Genomic DNA, 19,679 nt, shown 5'->3' with positions numbered 1-19,679 from the left:
TTTTTTTTTTTTTCCCTAAAATAAAAAGTAGGTCCAGGACTCACGGAAGGCTTGCAGCCTTGACAGTGCTCCAGAACAAGTGGGGTAGGCAAGCCTTTGCTCTCCACTTCGCTGCCCCTCCGGCCACCGTCTTCCCACGGCCCTGCCCCTTTTCAGGCACCCCGATTTTCTAGAGCCCCCCAGCCCTGTAGATGGAGAGGGGCTTAATCCTTTTCTATGCCACATAATCAATCACCCCAAATTTATTAAGTGGCTTAAAAACGCTGCCATTTGATGTGCTCACGGTCAAAATTCGGGAAGGGCTGAAGAGGGGAGGGGGAGCAAATCCCTGCTCCACGGGGGTCAGCTGGATCCTGGCCACTGGCTCAGCTGGTCACTGGCTCACCAGGACCCCCCAACCCCGTGGTCCATGGGGTCTCTCCAGCTAGCTTGAGGGACTTCTCACACAGCAGCTCAGGGCCCCCAGGAGTATAAAAGAGGACGCCGCCAGGGTTAGGCTGCCGTCTGAGCTTAGGCTGGAACTGGGGGAGTGTCGCTTCTGCTGACTTTGACTGGTTTGGGTGAGTCCTGGGCCTCCTGGACTGCAGGTCAGGGGACCACACAGGACGGTGAGGGGCAGGCATGTTCCAGTGTGTGTCACCAGTGTCGCAGCCGGCCAGCCGTGGGCCCAGCCAGGAGGAAGAAGGGTCACCCCAGGCCTCACATGGCCCTTTGCCCCAGTGCTGGGGCCTTGGCTTGGATGTGGGCTTGTCCCTGCCTGGTGGCCCGACCCTCCTTGGGCTCTGAAGGCTCATGGCACGCTGTCCACTCCACCCCCTCCCCCAGCCTGTCTCTGGTGCTGCTTCCATCACCCGTGAGGACAGACGGGTAGGCCTTGGCTGTGCGAATGCCTGCCCCTTTTCTTTCCTCTCCTCCATACTCCTCTTACGCCCCACCCTTGCTGCCAAGGCCCCCCTCCCCCACCTACCAGCTTCCCGGAGACCCCGATCTCTCCCGTAGGCACGTAGCTACCCCCTCATGTGTTCCACAGACGGCCTTGTGGTTTTCATTCCCTCTTTACACGTCCCTTCTGTCTCCTGCCACCTGAGCAGAAAAGCCCTTTGAGCCTCGGATCTGATCCCAGAACAGGAGGGAACGCTTGTCGAGGTGAACAAGGCAGGTTGGCACGGAGAAGGCTGGACAGATGGCCACTGGGAGGCCCCAGGGTAGTGACAACAATAGCCACTCTGGTCTCCTGCCAAAGAGGCCATATGCAGTAGGCCAAGGAGCTGGCTGGTGAGGTGAGCAGCTGGAGGAGGGAGGCACGGAGGCCTGAAGCTGGGCCTGGTGTGTGTGGGGTGCCTTTAGGAAAGGACCCTCTACCTTTGCAGAGGACCATGGCCCTGGTCTCCTTTCCCCCTTCCTCAGGGTCTGCTAGGGCCCATACACAGAGAAGTCACAGGGCTGCGGAGGGGCGGGGAGCAGCTGGAAGTCCACCTGGGGTCCAGGCCCCTGCTTTCTCACCAGCCCTCATCAAGACTGACCCCGCCTCCTCCGTTGGTGGGGACGGACGTCATCTTGTTCCAAATGCAGAGGCCCCCAAGGAGCCGCCACGCCACAGCCTGGGGAAGAATGGTAGCGTGGGAGGGCGTGAGAAATGGCATCCTTTATTCATAAATAAAAACATAAAATTACCAGAAATAGTTTACATGGCCAAAAGGGGGCATCAAAAATAAAATAAAGCTGTCAGAAGCAGAGCAAACCAAACAACAAGACACAGCCAAGAGAAAAAATAACTCTGTACATATTTTTCCAAACGCCAGTCCATCCGCAGCCAGCCTCAGCCGGGGCTTCGCGCTCCGAAGGCAGAGGCCGCGCAGGAGGTAGACCCCGGAGGAGGCGGCAGCCTCCGCGCACACAGGGGCACAGCCTCCCGCAGGGGAAGCCCTCTCCCACAGCTGCCGCTCCAGCAGCCCCGCCTGGCTTCCCCCGGGCACCCCTCTCACCCAGGGGACGGCCCAGCCTGGGCCGGGATGAGAGCAGGGGCGGAGGCTCAGGGGAGAGGCAGCGCCCTGGTCCCCACGGAGCTCAGTGCACACGGGGGCCGAGTGTGCCCGGCAGGAGTTAGCCGGACACAGTGGCCGGAGGAGAAACCCCAGGCGGGTACCACGTGAGAGTCTGGTCACTCCAGGGCCCAGGGGCAGAGTCCCCTCTGTGGTGAGGTGGTGCGGATGCCACTGTCACTTTGCAGACAGCGGGACATTTCATCATCCTTTGGGGAGCAGAGGAAGCCGGCAGCAGAGCTCAGAGGGAGGGGCGGCGCGCTCCTGCTGGCCCTGGGCCAGGCCGCCTGCCTGGAGGCCCGCGTGGCCGACTCCCCCGGTCCCCCTAGCTCAGCCTCTGCTGCTCAGAGCCTCCATCCAGAGAGGCTGGGTTTGGCAAGGTCCGGGAATAGCAGGGAGGTTTTCGCACAGGGAAGGGAAGAAAAACCACAGGGCGGGCGGCAATGTCGCTAAGTTACAGGACACTGTTGTACTCTGGGGCCGCCACCCTTGGGCCTGGGCAGGGATGCGGCAGGGGGCAGGGAAGGGTCACACCATGGCGGAGCCGCTTTGCCCCTCCGTGCCCTCCCCCAGGCTTAGCACCCACCTCTTTGCAGGCGTGGTCTTGAGGGTAGAGCACGGGGCTTTGGCCGCTCTTTGGCGGGGGGAGGAGGGGGGTCCAGCCTGGGGAGGGGGAAGCTGCCCCTTTCTCTATCCCATGGGGCAGTCTCCCTGGAAGGAAGGACTCAAACAAGGCACAGGCCGGTGGAGATGGAGGGACCGAGGGCCGTGGCACAGGGAGTGGGTCATCTTTGACTTGGGGGTTTGCATGTGGCCGGTGGAGGGTACTGGCCTCCAGGCAGGAAGGGGACTCTTGACCTGTCAATTTCAGGTCTAAATCTAGCTAAAGACTAAGGGTAATGGCTTGAAATTCCAGAAAAGCTCCTCTGTCACACGAAGGCAGGACAGGCGCAACTTAACACGGGGACCGGAAGGCAGAGCCAACAGCAGGGGAGGCGGCCCTGCCCTCAGCCCAGGCTCAGGGAAGGGATGTGGTGGCCCTGGAGGGGCAGGGGCAGGAGGAGAAGGTGCTCTCCACTCCCACCCGGGGTGCTGAGGGCCAGCAGTCAGTCGGAGAGGCAGAACTGGGGGCCCTGGTCTGGGACTGCCGTGTCCCCAGACTTTCTTGTCCCTCCCACCCTGGTGAACCCCTCTCAGCACGCAGGCATGAGGCCCAGGAATCCAGCAAGGGCTGGCTGCCCTAAGAACAGCAGCTGTGGCTAGAGTCAAAAATAGAACATGGAACAGCCCGGCTGCCTGTGAGATCTGGCGTGCTTCTGGAAAGACAAGGAAGGAGAAAGAAGAAAGAAAAAGAAGAGAAAATTCCCTGATCCAAGCAACTGAGGAAACCACTTCTCCCCACGTCCGCACATCTTCAGAAGCTCAGCCTCCTGCAGGCCCTGGCCCCGCCCACAGCAGGCACCCTGGGTCCTTGACAAGGGGCTCCCGTGGGGCTGCAAGTGGAGGGGGGTCAGCTGGGGACCCTGGAGCTGTTCAGAGGCTGCGTTGGTGTCTCTTACTCTCTTTGGCCACTGGCACTCGGGGCCCCCTCCCTGACCTGTAAAGTCCGTCTCCGCTGAGCCCTGGAGGTGAGAAAGGGAATAGCGGGCAGCGGGCTGGAGCTGCGGGCGAAGCGGGGGATGCCCAGACCACCCTGCGCCATCTCAGTGGACACAGGTTATTCTGGATCCAAGCAAAGGCTTGGTTCTCGGGAAAGAAAAACAAATCAGAGTCGCCTCTGGTCAGCTTGACCCAGGTGGGGAAATTCCCACCTCGGGTCCCACGAGGACAGATCTGGAGGCTCCCCTGGGGACAGCTGGAAGTCACACCCTCTCTGTGTCATGACGCCCTCAATCTCTCCTTCTCAGCATCCACCCCAGAACCTTGGGTCTATGGCTTTAAGAAGAGTGGTTGTGGAGGTCGAAGGCCACCAGCCGTCCACAGGCTGCTGACCCTGCTCACCTCCAGGCCTGACTGTTACCGCCTGGCTTCTCCCTCAGACCCTCTCTGGGTCTTGCTGAGTCTAGACACTCCCGGGCGGCCCCAGTTCTTCCCTCCTTTCTGCAACCTGCCAGGGTCCCCACACCCCACTGCAACCCCTACACCTCTGTGGCCGGGGGAAAACGGCTCGGGGTATGACCGGGTCGGGTTCCCAAGCTTCTGCTCACAAGTGGCTGAATTCTATTCCCAAGGCATCCCAGTGTGTCCTGGGGTTGGGGGGAAAGAGGCTGTGGGAAGAGCGGTGGAAGGGGGGTTCCGTCCTGGGGAGGCCACTGGCCTTGACGGCAGTCGCCACCATTCCTGGGAAAAGGGCATCTCTAAGTATCTGAACAAAGGCCAAGGTTTAGGGAGCCCTTAACCGAATGATGGAGATCCCACAACTCATCTCTTGGCAAAGCTAGAGGTCTGGTAGGCTGCAGGGATGCTGAGCGCGGGGACTTGGGACAAGTGGAGAGAGGCCAGGTTGCAGCCCCTCTTCCCCCCTCCCCTCCCCCCGAGGCTCCCAGGTCTGGGCTTCTCTCAGAGAGGCCTGAGCAGGGAGATGGGGAGGGGTCCCTCGCTGACAGGGGCTCAGCACCCCTGCCCCCCGAGGCCGGCCCCCGGCCCCCTCCCGGGAGGCCCCTCAGATCTCGGTGGCGATGATGTCCTCGTAGGGGATGTCCGCCCCCTCCAGGTCAATCTCAAAGGGCTCCCCGGCGCCGTCCCCGCGGGCCAGCTGCTGCAGCGTCTTCTCCAGGCGCTGGTTCCGCTGGTACATGGCCAGGTAGCTCTGCTGCAGCTGCTTCTGGTACTGGATCACCTTCTCCTTCTCCTCCCGCCACACCAGCCGCTCGTGCTGGAAGCCTGAGGACATCTGGTCGTGGCCCTGCCGCGCCTCCTTCAGCTCAGCGCGCAGCCGCTCCAGCTCCCGCTGCAGGGCGGGCACGTCCTCGGGGGCGGCGGCGGCGGCGGCCTCCCGGCCCCGCTGCAGGGCGGCCTGGGCCCGCAGCTCCCGCAGCTCCTGCTCCAGCAGGTTCACCTTCTCCCGCAGGAGCTCCGCCTCGTTCTTCTTGCGCTGCAGCTCGTTCTCGCAGACCTCCAGCTCCAGGCCCTTGGTGCGCAGGGCGCCCTCCAGGTCCTGCGTCCTCAGCTCCAGGCCCTCCAGCTTGCCCCGCGTGTCCTTCAGCTGTGCCCTCAGGTTGAGGATCTCACTGGCCTTGGCGTTGATCTCCGTCTGGGACTCCTTCAGCTGCTGCTTCAGGAGCGAGATCTCGCCGGACTTCTGGCACACCTGCCGCGGGGCGGAGCGAGGCGGGGAGAGAGAGGGCCGAGAGGTGAGTCAGCGTCGGGGGAAGCCGCATCCGGCCGCCTGAAAGAATGGTGCCCAAGAAAGCCCAGCCCCTCTGGGAGGCTCTTTCCCGTCTGCCTGGGTCTGTCCACACGCCAGCCTCGCCCCCGACTCAAGAGTCTGAATCGCAAGCGGTTCCCAAACCTTTGGCTCTGCGTAAATCAGGGATCTGGGGTTTACCCTGCCCACGGCTGGTAGCGCCACCATCCACATTAACGTCAATGATACTGACTTCGGAGTCCGCCAGATTCCCATCGTCCGTGTTTACGCCGGCACCCTCTGGCCTCACCCCTGCACACAGCCCGCCGTCCGCTCCTCCCTCCTGGGCCAAAGACTACACTCACCCAATCACGGCCGCACCCTGCGAGCAGCCTGGCTCAGAGACAGCGCCCCGTTGGAATCTGCCAGATGATGAGCCAACGGGTTCTCCTGCTGCCCCGCTCCTCCACCATTTCCACTCTTACTCCCCGTCCAAAGTCGGCCAAGAGCAGCCAATAAAGCCAACGGCACGGACTCAGATCCACGTGTCTCTGAGGTCTTGGCCATTTGGGGTCACGTGGCTCAGCTGAAGTCCGAGGCCGGTCTGGCTGGCTGTGTCACTGGAGCGTTTCCTGCTGGCCGGTGGGAGAGCTGGCCTGAATGCAGGCCAGGGCCTGGGCCCCCAACAGCCTGGATTCTCGGGAGAAGACCGGAGGCTACCGTGACATTCCTCACTTCTGCTCTCGGGGTAGAACCCGCCCCTTGCTCTCATGAACGACCCAGGAAGCACGTATAGCCCCGCCCACGATGCTTGGCGGGGACGGAGGATGCCTTCCCAAGGCCAAGCCAGTATTTGTTCATGGAGAGGGTGCAGAGCCGCGGCTGAGGCCTGGGCCTGGCTTTGAATCCTGACTGGACCTAAACGGATCCCAGATCCATCAGCTTGGTAGCAATACAGCGTAGTGATTAAAACTGTGAACTCTGGGCCTGACTCTTGGGATCCCAGCGGGCTCTGATACCTGTTATGAGGTGACCTTGGCAAGGCATCAGACGAGCCGTTTGCTTTTAAAACTGCTCTCTGTGCCTCCGTGTCCTCAACTGAAAACTGAGGATTAGTAATTGTACCGACTTTATAGGCTGTGGGAAGGATTAGATGGAAGAACCTGGGGCCCGGACTTAACAAACACTCTATGAATTACTATTATTATAATAAATGTTTGGAATATATTTCTGTGTTACTGTGAATATTTCTTTTTGTTTTGTTTTGTTTTAGTATATAGCCTGACAGGACAGCCTGGGAATGAGGTCGCAGCAAGGTCCAGCTTAGCTCCGGGTCGGACAACAAGGAGGGATACGCCATGCCGGCCCTGGCTGACGTCTGAGACGCCCTGAGGGTCCCCTGGCCCTGGCTGAGGACTGGCTGGGGAAGGGTCTGCTGAGCCTTCATCAATGGGGAAGAGGAAGGCGCTGGTCCCACGGCTGAGGAAGGCCCTCTCCTCTTCGGGAAACCCGGCAAACAGGAAGTGACTCTCCCTTCCCGCCTGCCTGCTGCCCTCGTCCACCTCGTCCACAAAATGATCCTTTTCCTCTACCCCGGATAACCCCTGTCACTCAGATTTCCAGGACAAGTACCGGTAGCTCCAGTGTGAACACCCCACCTGGGTGCTGGTCTGACCAGACACAGTGAGTCCGCAGCCCCTTCCCAGGGCAGGAGTCTTTGGGGTGAATGCCATGCGCGCGCCCCTGCTGGTCCCCTCACCGCCTCCCTCCAGGGGCCTCTCAAGTGAGAAAAGCAAGTAGGTTCGCCAGCCAGGCCAGGCCAGGCCCAGACGCCCCGCTTCCTGGTGTGTCTGAGTGAGTGTGTGCGTGCAGACGTGAGCCCTTTTCTTCTTGCTCTCTGTGTCCATCTCAGCCCACCAAGTAGAAGCCCCGCTTGCACTTCTGTGAGGAGTGGCCAGTTCCGTCCCTGAGGCCTGGTGGATCCCCTTCCCTCCAAAGTCAGGGATGAACCCCACACTCTCCCGTGGGCTCTGGGAGCAGCGTGAACTCGGGGTGTCCTGTGCTCCCGCTGAGCCTCTGTGAGCAGAGGCAGTGAGGCAGCCACCCGAGAGCCCGGCTGGGACCCAGTTCTCCTATTCCAGCTTCTCGGACAATGACTCTGACAGTAAATTCAACTCTGGCCATGAGGCACCGCGGTGGGGGGGAGGAGGACGCCCAGACTAAGTGCACCCCCAGCGCGGTGACCCCGGGAGCCCCTCCTTGGGGTCACGAAGCCGGCACTTCAGCCCAGTTTGCCCGGGCATCTGCCCGGAACCCAGAGGAGGACCTGGAGAAGGGGCTGGGGATGCTGGGGGACCAAGCCACCGCCCACCCGCTGGCCTCACCTCCCACTGCGTCTCCTCCAGCGCGGGCGCGAAGCTGGTTTTCTCCCTCTCGTAGGACCTGAGCTTGGTCTCCAGCAGGTCCTGCTCCTTCATGAGGCTCTCGAGCTCCTGGCGCAGCTGCCGCTTCTCCTGCTGGAGCTGGAGCACCTGCAGGTGCAGCGCCTGCTGGGCGCGCTGGCTCTTCTGGGAGGCAGCCTTCAGCTTGCCCCTGGGCTCCAGCCCCTCCGGCTCATCCGGGCAGCGCCGTGGCCGCTCCTCGTAGGCCTGGCCGGCGGCCAGCTCCCTCCCCTCGAAGCTGCGGTGCAGCTTCTGGAGCTCGTCCTCCCTCTCCAGCAGCTTCTGCTCCAGCTCCTGGATGGTGCACTGGTCCGTGGAGATGGGGGAGCGGACGCAGGCGGGGCCCTTGTCCGCCTTGCTGGGGTGGGCCAGCTTGCTCCCCCCGTCGGAGAAAGACAGGGCCTTGAGGCTCACCATGTTGCTGTCCTGGAGGATGAGGCCCTGGGTGATGTTGTGAGCCGAGCCCCCGAAGCGGCTGGCGGGCCCCACGGGGGTGACCAGCGGGTCCAGCTGGTAGCTGCTGCTGGTGCTGTGCGTGGGCAGGCTGGACATGGAGTTCCGGCCGGAGTCGGACAGCGCCCCGGAGCACAGGCCGGGCTTCAGCTCCTGCTCCTTGGGCTTGTCCGGGGGCGCAGGGTGCAGCTGGTGGCCGGCGCTCTCGGGGGATGAGTGGAGGATGGCTCCGGACCGCGGCAGCACCGGCTTGAACGCTGTGGGTCTCACTGCCCCCTTCTCTGAGCCCTGGGGGGGGAAAACAGCCATAGGGACCCCATTGTCTCCCCCAACATGGCCCTGGTCGGGTGTATGTGCCCACCACGTGGCACCTTCCTGGTTGGGGGCCACCGCAACCTCCCCGTTTGCTCTGAAGGAGCGGAAGGTGGCGAATCTCTCTCTGAGCCTGGAGATCTCTAAGAATCACAAGGCACCTTTGTTTTTGAACCACTAGCCTGTCACCAGCTTGTTCCGAGATGGTAAACAGCCCTTTGAGGTTCTCTGGCTAAGACCCAGCCCCCCACCCACAGGTGCCAGGGTTCTGGTCTGGGGCTCCGTGGGGTGCAGCTAAGGACGCTGGATGTGCTGTCCTTTTTTCACCTTTGCTGCCCCTTCCAGTGGTCTGGGGGCAAGAACGCTGATCGTGGCCTCCTCAAAGGGCTGGAGGGATCGCTTGAAGTAACAGTCTTTTCCCCACGGTTGTCATTTTCATTGGTAGAGGGCTTCAGTTTACAAGCCCTTTACTTTGAAAAGCCTAGAGCCCTGCACAGACATATGGGGCTGTTTCCTGAGCTTATCAGCTCCACAGAGTCCTCCCCTGGGATGGGGCCAGGGCACTGAATAGGAGCAATGTTTTCAGTGGTCGCTGGTGGGACCCACGGGAGTTTGAGCTGCCAGCAGGGATTTCTGAGTACACAGGACCCTTTGTCCCCATCCCTGTAGACTGATGATGGTACCAAACTCAGTCCTTACCCAGCCAAAGAGACTTCGGGGCCAGCTTGAGCAGGAGCTGCTGCCCCACCAGAGCAGCAGAGGAGGGGAAAGGCCACCTCCGTGAGTCCACGAGTGGGACCAGCAGGCAGCTCTCCACCTGCTCCTCCAGGCAGTGATTGAGTCCCCGTCCCTCCCACGTGCTTGGGGACGCTGTTGGCCCTGCCTTGGTAATTCCAGTGGAGCTCAGAAAAGCTTTCACATCTGCTTTGATCTTTGCTAAGGGCTCACCCAGGACTTCTGCACCTGAGGACTGACCCACGCGCCCATTTCCTCGTCCAACCTCTGCTCTCTGCCGTGGCTGAGCATTCCTGCTCTCACCACATCGCCCTGCCTCGCGGAGATGGCAGCGTTTAAACCCCCACCAACCCGCTCCAGCCCGGGTGCTCCCTCCTGCCTTTCCCACCCACCCAGCCCCACCACAGACCCCGCTTACCACTTCTAGCTGATTGGAGAAGGGCATGAGCTTTGGCGGGGTGGACGGGTCGAAGTCCACCCCGGCCTGGCCCCCTACGTCCGCACTGGACAGTGCAGTGTAATCGGGGCGGTGGGAGCCCCGGGCCTTCTGGCTGACCTTGATGTAGAAGAAGTCTTCGCTCTTGCCCATCTTGGAGCTGGACTTGCCATGACCCGAGTCCTGGGAGAAGCCAAACCTCAGGAGCCCGTCTGAGTACCGATTGAGTTTCTTGAGGTGGGAGGACTTCCGCAGCTTGTACTGTGAGGCCCGGCAGTGCTTGCCGTGGAAGCCGTGGCCAGAGATAAGGCTACTGACACTGCCCATGGTGACACGGGGCCAGTGACAGGCAGGGCGGCGCGGGGACCCGGCGAGGCTGTGGCAGCAAGGGGCAGTCCTGGCTCCACGAGGAGACTGTGGTCATAGCAGAAGCCTCATGGAGCCCGGGAGAGCCTCGACCTGGAAGAGACACAAGCAGAAGTCGGGCTGGGACGGTCCCCGCTGGTGACCTAGGCATTCCGACCGCTAGGTTCGGGCAGCAGAGATGTGCACATCTCTCTTCACGGGAGCTCAGCCCTGCTCTGTGACCGGGCTCCACACTCATTCTCCCTTTGTGTGCAGTTCAGCACACACTCACGGGGAGCCCCCGTCTTTGGAAAGGCACTCTTCCCAGCACTGGGATGCAGGGGTGCATTCCCCGTGCTCAGCAGGGCTCGTGTTCCGTGTAGTGTGGACAAGCTAAAACCAGATCCATGTGTCCGACCTCAAGGGATCATGTGCTACGGGGGGGTGGGGGGATAAAGCAGAGAGGGTTGGATGCAGTTCTGGGAGGTGGTTATTTTCTGCAGGGAGTCTGAGGGAGGGCTCTCTGTTGGGTATCACAGGAAGAGAACTTCAGAATATGAGGGAGCAAGCCACGTGGAAACCTGGGGGCAGAGGGAAGATGCTCAGAAGCAGCCCCAAGTGCAAAGCCCTGAGTCCCTGCGTGGAGGGTGCTTGGCGCATATGAGACCAGCAAGAAGACGGGTCTGGCTGGAGGGGAGTTAGCAATGGGGGGCACGGGGGATGGAGAAGTCAGAATTTTGGCTTTTAGTCTGATTGAGATAAGAAGCCCCAGATGGCTTTAAGCTGCTGACAGCGAGATCTGCCTTATGCTGGGGTCACCCTGGCTGCTGGTGGAAAGGGGGCCACTGAATGGCCTGAGTAGAAGTGGTGGTCCAGTGACCGCAGGGGAGTGACATGGCTGAGCCAAGGTGGGAGCTATGGATTCCATTTTAAGATGTAATTTTAAGGTCGAGCGGGTAGGATTTGTTAAAGGACTGGATGCAGAGAGTGAAAGAGGAGTCCAGGATGACCCCAGTGCTTTTCATCCATGCAGCTAGAAGAAGTAAGTTGCCATTTACTGAGACGCAAAAGACCACAGCGGGAGTTGGCGTGGGATGAGGTGGGGGTGGGAGATAGGAGTTTGAGTTGGGACGTTCGGTTTGCAAAGCCCATTAGACATCCGTGGAACGGTGGCGAGCAGGCAGCATGATGGGTGCGGAGCGGTGGGAGCGGCAGATTTGCACGTATAAGCTGTCTGTGCGTAGAGGCCAGCCTTGAGACCAGACGAAAGCAAGGGCAGGAAGACAAGACACGCGTGGGGACTGGTTCTCGGGGGTCAGGAAGGTGAGGAGAATGAGGAACAGACACTGAGAAGGCTCTGGCAGGTGCAGGAGACCCACGCAAGGCGAGGATGCGGATGGTGGCCTTGAATGCCGCTGAAGGAAGACGGCGGCTGGGAACCGGTCAGTGGATTAGGCCATGTGGAGGCACCAGTGATCTTGACGAGAGCAGTTTTGGTGGGGTGATGGGAAGAAAGGCCTGACTGGAGAGGGTTCATGAGGAAAAGGGGAGAGAAACAACTGTACCCTTGAACTGGATTCCCAGTTACGCTCCCCCCACCAGCTATGATGTGTGAGGCAAACTCTTCAGCATCTTGAACCTTCAGTTCCACACACGAGTTCTAAGACATACTTTAAAATGTTTTTTAAAGTGATAGGAATGCCTCTTATAATCAGTGCTGAAAACGACCTTGCCTAATCAGCAGACAGAGGAATGCCCTGGGTGGGTCACGTGATTCTTCAGCTCTAGGAAAGGCTGTGTGGGTGTCATGCATGGTGAGGGGTCTTTTTCAGTCATTCGAAGAATGATAGATAATCCAATTAAAGGGGGGGGGGACTACAAGTTTAATAAAGCAGGAAATGCAGAAGGAATCCTGCCCTCTTTACTCTGCCCTGAGTCACCCTGTCAATCCCAGAGGGGTGCAAGACGTCCCAGGTGGGTGACGAGGGCGTACAGACCTGGCTGAGGGAGCCAGAAGACTGCAGACTGATCGTGAAGGCTTAGATTCCACCTTGCACTGTCATCTTGAGGAATAAGGTGGTTATGTTACGAATAAATACATTCTGTATTCTGATTGTAAAAGCACAGCACAACAAAACATCACTGTGCAAGCACAACGCATGCGTTTCGATGCAAAGCTTTTATTAAACGGACGGCCTCTTAGAATCAGGGAAACACAGTGATGCCTCGTAGGGTCATTACGAGCCGTTTGCTGGGTACCACCGTAAGAGAATAGGTCGGTGCATTTATTGAAAGCCTCGTACATAGTGGGCACTCAATAAATGGGAAGTGTTTTCTGCGGTTTCTGTGATTTATCTTACCCTCCTTGCTCTCTCCAGCGTTCGTCATCCCTGCCCAACTTTCAGGGGTCACATCTCATTTTCCAGAACTAACTCTCTCCCTTCCAAACGCGACATCCTGGGGCCCCATCCCCTGGCAGCGTGACGTACAAGCATGGAGTTTCTGCTCATCCAACAGCTGACAGTGACAGAATGTGTTTTTCAGGCCCCAGGCCCTCCATCTCTTGCTTAACTGAGACCTCCAGGTCCCATGAGGCAAATACTCCACTGCTGCCCCCTTGGAGGGAAGCTCGTTTGGGCCAAAAGACTCTCCTGCTCCCTGCACGTTCTGTACGAACTGGGCAGCGGGCGACTGGCCTTCTCCCCGTCCAGTGACACAGCTGTGGGTGTGCACACGGGCATTGTGGCTAAGATAAGACCGCTGGCTCTAGAATCAGACAGATTTCAATTTGAAAATGAACCTCTGAGGTTTCCCTGCTTGCAAGATGGAAATCAGAGCAAGTTCACCGGATGGGGGTGAGGGAGAAGTGGACTCACAGAAGCCAAGTGCACTGCTTGGCCCATGGCAGGTGCTGTCCAGGGGAGGGCGAGGTCAACAGACGGCCAAGACCAGGGGGTTTTCAAGAAGCATATGACAGCTGGAGCAGAACCAGAGCACCGGGCAGACTTTAAATTAATCTGTTTGCAGCTCTCCGGCTGCATTGCTCTCTCCTGTCACTGGGACCTTGAGACAGGATCCAAATTTGTCTTTGCTCAATCTGTTCGTCTTAAGCATCTGGGGGGTCACGGCATCACGCCCCCTGGTGAAAGCTTTCCGAAGCTCCCCCCACCAGTCCTTGGAGTAGAGCAGACGCCCCCCTAAGTCCTGTAGGCGCCGGCAGGCCCTGGTTTTGCCCACCGCTCCAGTCTCACCACTGCAATGACAGCCCCACTCGTTTCTTCCTGTCGCTTGAAGGCACCAAGCCTTCTCCCACCCAGCCAGGCACTTTCCCGCCAGCTGCCACCTCCACCAACAACCCTCTTCCCTCCGCACACAGATTTCCCTTTCTCATCCCTTAGTTTTCAGTTCAAATCTCACCTTCGCCAGGCGACCTTCTCTGGCTACCCTTGGGAAAAAACCCACGTCCCCCATTTCTGTTGGCCCCACCTGTTTATTTCCTTCCTGACACTTGCTTTACCCTTTAATGATCTTATTTTTCAATGTGCTTATTGTATCTCTCCCCCAGAATTTCAGCTCTAGAGGCAAATGAGGCAACAACTCAGAGGTTAGATGACTTGGCCCTTGTCATTCAGTTGGCCAGTGACCAAGGTGGGATTTGAACCCAGACCCAGATTCCATTGTCTCGCTGGGAGAGCAGACTGCTGGGGACTGTAGGTGAGGCTCAGAATGTGGGGGGTCCTGGCCTGGATAGCCAGTCAGTCCCCAGGGCTGGCAGAGAGAAAGCCTGGCGGAGGGTGGGGGATGGTCAGGGGTAACTTTCCGTGGCCTCCAGCCGTAGCATCATTTCCCTCTTGGGCAGAGACAATAAGGCTTTGGGTACAGGTGAGCTCCTCCATTCATCCGAGCAGCAGCTGGATGATGTGCGAAGCCCAAGCACTGTGCTGGGCCCTAGGGGACCGAGAGCAAGGAGACCAGTGATGCTGGGAGCCAGGGCGAGGAACAGGTGAAGGATGCTGGCTCTGATCCTCTGAGTGCATTCCTGTCCCTTAGCCCCGAGCCCTCACTCTCCACTCCCCACGTCTCAACACACAGAGGCGCTTTGAAGTCTGAGATTATCCCCAGATCCACCTGAAGCCACACTAATTACCTTTAAGTGTCTAGACTTGTTCGGTTTTCAACTTGGAGAGCGCATCACAGAAAGCCTGGCTGTGATGCATCCGCGCTCCCAGACCCTAGGCCTCCCCGCCCGCCCCCGCCAGCCTTGCTGTCTCTGCCCTCAGGAAGCACAGGGGAAGGGCTCGTTGTCACTCCTGGGAAACAAACCCCACTGGCCGGGAGTACATCCGTGGGGTGAAAGGGAGCCGCCACACAGATCTCGGCGATCCAAGAAGGGGAAAGGAAGAGGCGAGAAGGACCGCAGGGGAAAAAGCAAAGGAGGCAGAGCGCCTCACGCTGGGCACATCGCCGTGACCTTCTGCGTAACCTCCACTGATGCTACAGAAGAAATCCCGTGAGAGTCAGACTGCAGGTCTTGAGAAGAAAGGAAAAGAGAAAAACAGCCCAAAACAGAAAAGGACCCCTCTACTGTATACTTCTCAGAATCTGGCCCCAGGGGAGTCAGGAGATGCCCCTGGAACCAGCGTCACCTACCCCATTTCCCCATGTGATGTCTCCCCACGTGGGGGCCGCTGCCCCGGACAGGCCAGGGCCACAGAATCCTGGGGAAGCCCCGGGTTCTGAGCTGCTGCTCCCCCCACGGCAGCTGCCCCTCCCCGTCCACTCTGCCCCCTCCTTCCCAGCGCGAACCAGGGCTCACGCCAGGGTGACACATCCCTCCGATGGCTCTTTCTGGAATAGGGAGGTAGAGGCAGGGAGTTGAAAAGAGGTCTGTCTCAGGAAGGGGAGAAATAATGCTACTCACCCTCCCATCGCACACCATGGGGAGAAGTCGCTATGGCCTTGCCCACACCAAACTCCGACTTCGGGGCTGGGGAGGAGGAGGATCCACAGGCGCCCACCTTGTGTCCCCACTGCCAGCCTGGGGAGGTCACCCACAAGGTTGGGATGCTCAGCCTCCAGCCACCTCCCGCCTTCCCAGCCCAGGCCGTTCCCCCTCGTGCTCCCTGCCTTCTCTCCCTCCCTCATGCCCGCCTCATCTCCATCCCCTAGTTCCCTCCCCAGGACCGCCCACGCCAGGCAGTGGGGCATCCCCGTGCTCTGCCGGGTACTTTCCCATCAGGTGCCTCCACCCAGTGCACCCACTGGGCACCAGCTGTGCGATGGAGCTGGGGGAGCCGTGCCTGCGCCCTGAGGCAGCCTCCTCCAGCACCGAGGGCGAGGGCGGGGGGTGCCCACACCAGAACACACCCATCGGGGTGTGTCCTCAGTAACCGCCCAGCAATGTCACCTGCAGACTGAGCAGAGCTGATGGGGCTGCGGTGTGGGGGGTTCATTTGGGCATGGATTCAACAAATATTTACTCGGCAACTGACAAGGGCCAAGTACTATGCAAAGTGCAGGTGGGGGAGGAGAAGGAGCAAGAAAGGAGAGGTGTAAGTGCCTAGGAGGAAAAACAAAAGCCAAAGACAGAAAGGGGGCAGGAGTGTGTGTGTACCTCTGTGTCTGTGTGTCCACTGCTTTATCTCTGGTGTCTGGGGAGGCTCTGAGAAGAGCCAGTCTGATGGAGGTCTTGGGGAGACTGGTCCCTCAGGGGGGACAGCAGGTGCAAAGGCCCTGAGATAGGCAGGAGCTTGGGCTCGGTGTTTTAGAGCAGTGGGTATCTGGGGGCTGGCTTGGCAACATTTGCACACAAGGTGCCTTTGACTGCCATGCCTGGGGATGCCGCTGACTTCTGGTAGCTGGAGCACAGGACAGCTCCCACGACAGAGAATCATCTGACCTGAGCCGTCAACAGTGCTGAGGTTGAGAAAACTCATTTTAGGGGAACGGAAAGGAAATGAATTTGGTGGGGAGGGTAGAGCTCCGTGGTAGAGCGTGTGCCCAGCAAGCACGAGGTCCTAGGTTCAATCCCCAGCACCTCCATTAAAAAATAAATAAAACCTTATTACCGCTCCCCACAAAAAAATGTATATATACTGGAAAAATCACCAACGCTGGTTATTATGAGTATTATTTCTCTATTATTCTCCAGGATGGTTCTCTGTGATATTCTCTCGTACAGTGGGGTTTATTTGAGAGGCACCCTGGCCACTGAGGTCTCGGCGTGACTGCTTGCCCCCACGACACCCTGGAACCTGGGAGCAGACAAAGACTGAGTTGCAAGACATAATCCTCCCCTTCGTTGGTGCAGAGGCTCGAGCCCTCTCTGGGCTCCGCTTCCAACCACACTATGAGGGGGTGGATTCATCTCAGCTCTTCCTTGCGACTTCTTGAGAATTTAATGAGAGCTCTCAACACCCTCCTCCTGACAAACATGCCCCCCTCCAACATTTGGGCTGTGATTTCTTAGGGTTCCTTGACCCTGAAAACCCCTCGACAGACCCAGTTTTTAAAAAAGATGAATACATCCCCCCTCTGGCGAATCAAATGTGAGCTTTGGGGTTCCAGGGAGGAACAGATAACTTGGCCCTAGATTATTGACTTAACTAATGGCTTCCTGCTTCCTTTCAGAGACCCGGGAGGTAGAAGGAAGGGGAGGAAGTGGGAGGAAGTGAAGCTAAAGAAATTGTCTCACCTCAGTGCAGCCCCCGCCTCCCACACGCAGGCTCCAGCCCTGCTTCCCAGGACTTGCACAGACTCCGGACCCACTTCAAAGGGAGTCACAAGGCGGAAGGCCTGTCGGAGGCGGCGCCTACCCACCCTGGGATGAACAAGGCTCCCTCTGGCAGAGCTCTCCCCAAAGCTCAAGCCAGTTCCTGCTGTGCCACTGTCAGCGTTTCCCTCCTGTTTGATTCTAATTTGAATCGATCTTTAAAATACTGAAATACTACAATAACTCGTGCAGAACTAACACCTGTTCAACTGCGGGCACGTTTGTTTCAGAAGCAAAACATCTCCAAGTGGAACTCTCCATTCCTTACTCCTTCCACCCGCCCCATCTTGCTCCCCGAGGGGCGGCCTTAGCATGAATTTTGTGGGTACATTTGTTCATCACCAAATGTGTTTTTAGCATAAAAGAACACTCTACGCATTGCTGCGGTTTTTACTTTACAGAAATGGTACCCTGTTGTGGGGCTCACTCTGCAACCCTCAATGGCTTTGCTCAACAGTTGATATTTGGGGGCATTCGTGTCCCTTCCTTGCCCACCGTGGCAGTGACCACATTCCCCTCACCAGTCCCCACTCAGATGGTCCCACTTTGTTGCAAGAACACTCTCGTGCATGATTTCTTCTCCACGTATGTGGGAAATTTTCTATGATTTATTTTCCCCAAATTTTGGAAGATGTCTCTGTTTTTAAAGCCCCCCTCCCTTAAATTGAAACCCCCAAGGAGAGGAGGCATCTGAGATGCTCACTGGCCAGTAGATCGGAGGAGGGCAGCAAGGGTGGGAGGAGACCCCAAATCACACTTCACCCTATTACGCTGGGGTGGAGGAGGGGCACCCTGCTGTCATTAACAAGAGGGTGCCTCCGGCAGAACAGAGAGGGGAGGGAGGAACCTGCGACCCGAGGGGTGGGGGAGCTTCGGCAAATACAGAGCTCTTCCTGCTGCAGGTGATGGAGGGCCTCCCTGTTCTGAGACAGCCTGGACACTGAGGGCAGCATCTCCTGTGGTCAAATCCCATAACACTGGAGCCACGCAGGACCTCAGAGATCCTTTACCCTAACTCCTTCGCTGCACAGAGACGACACAGAGGCCCAGAGCAGGGAAGGGACTTCTGGACCTGAAACTAGTATCCTTTCCATTTTACCAACAGCACAAGGACCACTGGGTTCTATGTTCCAGATTGGGGGTCAGGGGACAGTGCCCTGCTCTATGTGGGCCACGTGTGTAAGGAGGGGATGTGGGGAGTGTGTGTGTGTAATGCCGCCTGGTACAAATGGGACCCCATCCTCTGGGCAGGCGGTTCTGCTCCGTTCAGAGATGATCAGATGATCAATCACCCTATGGGCTCGGTGCCTGGGGAGGCAGAGGAAGCTGTCTGGCCAGCCTCCAGGCGTGGCTGGCGGCTGCGGGTGGGGACCGGAGCTCTGCCGGCATCACTGTTCCAGGACAACGTCTCCCCTTGGCCACGGGAACAACACCTGTGCCTCCTCACGTTCCATCTGAGGAACTCAGAGAACTTCACACTCGCTGTTACTCATTCATGTGGTCCCTCAGGGTAGACCACGTGTGAGCATCACGTCAGGTGCCGAGAAGGAGAGGAGCAAGTCCTCTCACAAAGAACTTGAACGTGGCTATGAATCATCAGATTCCTTTTAAAGGAAGAAAAGGACCCTCTTCCAGGCCTGGCTCTTGTCTCCCTCCTGCAGGATGCCCCTCCTCTGGGCCCAGTGGCTACTCAGCTTCCTCGGTGCTCAGCCAGCGTCTCCTGTGGGCAGCTGTCAGCATTACTGAGCTTCTCAGGACTGAAGGGTTACCTCTCTGATGATCTGTAAGCTTCCTTGAAGGCTGGGATGGGGCCGAAGCTTCCTTGTATCTCACATCGTATTCAGCACAGGGCTAAGAACACAGTAGGTGCCTAATACATGTTTGTAATAAAATCAGCTCACAGGGAGTTCGGGGATTACTGGCCAAGCTCACAGAAGGGAAGGTCAGGCACAGGGAGGACATGTGACTTCAATGGGGGGGGGGGCGGTCCCCACACATGTAGATTGGAAGCCAAGCCTACAACACTAGAATCCAAATCGGGTTTCAACCCAAACTTTCACCTCTCAGACTTCACTGGAGTCAACTGGTCATCTCGGGGAGAAGGAAATTTACCCTCTCCTTTACCTCCCAGTCCTGTGCAAAGTTTTGGGCCAAGACAAAGAAATACAGGGCAGAGTCTCTGTTTTCAGGGGGATGTTTGAGAGACAAAGCAGAGACACTTAAAAGGAGTTTAAAAGGCAGTACCAGTTTCAAGATGAAGTGGCAGGAGCTTGCTGGATTACAGCCAGCTCTCTCTGCCCTCAGCACGAGTGGCTTTTAATTTTTCCTTTCGTACGGAAGTGAGGTAAAGATTCTCATCTATTGTCTGCCTATCATGGACTGAATGTTTATGTCCCCCTAAAATTCATATTTTAGAAAAGCCCTAAGCCCCAGTGTGATGGTGTCAGGAGGTAACTGGTTTTAGATGAACACATGGGTGGGGTCCTCATAATGGGATTAGTGCCCTTATGAGGAGAAACCAGAGAGCTCCTGTCTCCTCTCTCTCCTGTTGCTCTCACTGTCTCTGTCTCTCCCTGCACCCCAAACCCCCCTCTCTCTCCCTCTCTCTCTGCCCATGATCTGAGGACACAGTAAAAAGACAGATGTCTACAAGCCAGGAAGAGAAGTCTCAACAGAGACAGAATCTGTCAGTGCCTTGATCTTGGACTCCCAGCCTCCAGAACTGAGAAGTGATGTCTGCTCTTTAAGCCCCTGGTCTGTGATCCTCTGTTACGGCAGCCCAGGCCAACTGAGGCAC

General features: G+C 58.2%; 1 protein-coding gene across 2 annotated transcripts in view; it reads right to left on the bottom strand.

The window, feature by feature from the left end:
• Positions 1-1,626: 1,626 nt before the first annotated feature.
• The window catches only part of LZTS1 (leucine zipper tumor suppressor 1), a 48,457-nt gene continuing 30,404 nt past the window's right edge, over positions 1,627-19,679 (bottom strand). Inside the window, exons 2-4 of one of the 2 annotated variants that reach the window (XM_032470771.1) lie at positions 9,748-10,224; positions 7,773-8,570; positions 1,627-5,352 (exon numbers count right to left, since the gene is read on the bottom strand). In XM_032470771.1, the coding sequence (XP_032326662.1) occupies positions 4,705-5,352; positions 7,773-8,570; positions 9,748-10,092 (1,791 nt within the window). In that variant the 5' untranslated portion in view covers positions 10,093-10,224 and the 3' untranslated portion in view covers positions 1,627-4,704. The remainder of the gene's footprint in view (positions 5,353-7,772; positions 8,571-9,747; positions 10,225-19,679) is intronic. The other variant, XM_032470772.1, reaches the window with a different exon arrangement.

This window comes from Camelus ferus, chromosome 31 (assembly GCF_009834535.1).
Source record: "Camelus ferus isolate YT-003-E chromosome 31, BCGSAC_Cfer_1.0, whole genome shotgun sequence".
NCBI classification, from domain to species: domain Eukaryota; kingdom Metazoa; phylum Chordata; class Mammalia; order Artiodactyla; family Camelidae; genus Camelus; species Camelus ferus.
Note: the sequence above shows the minus strand (reverse complement) of the source record. Positions and strands in the feature narration are given on the sequence as shown.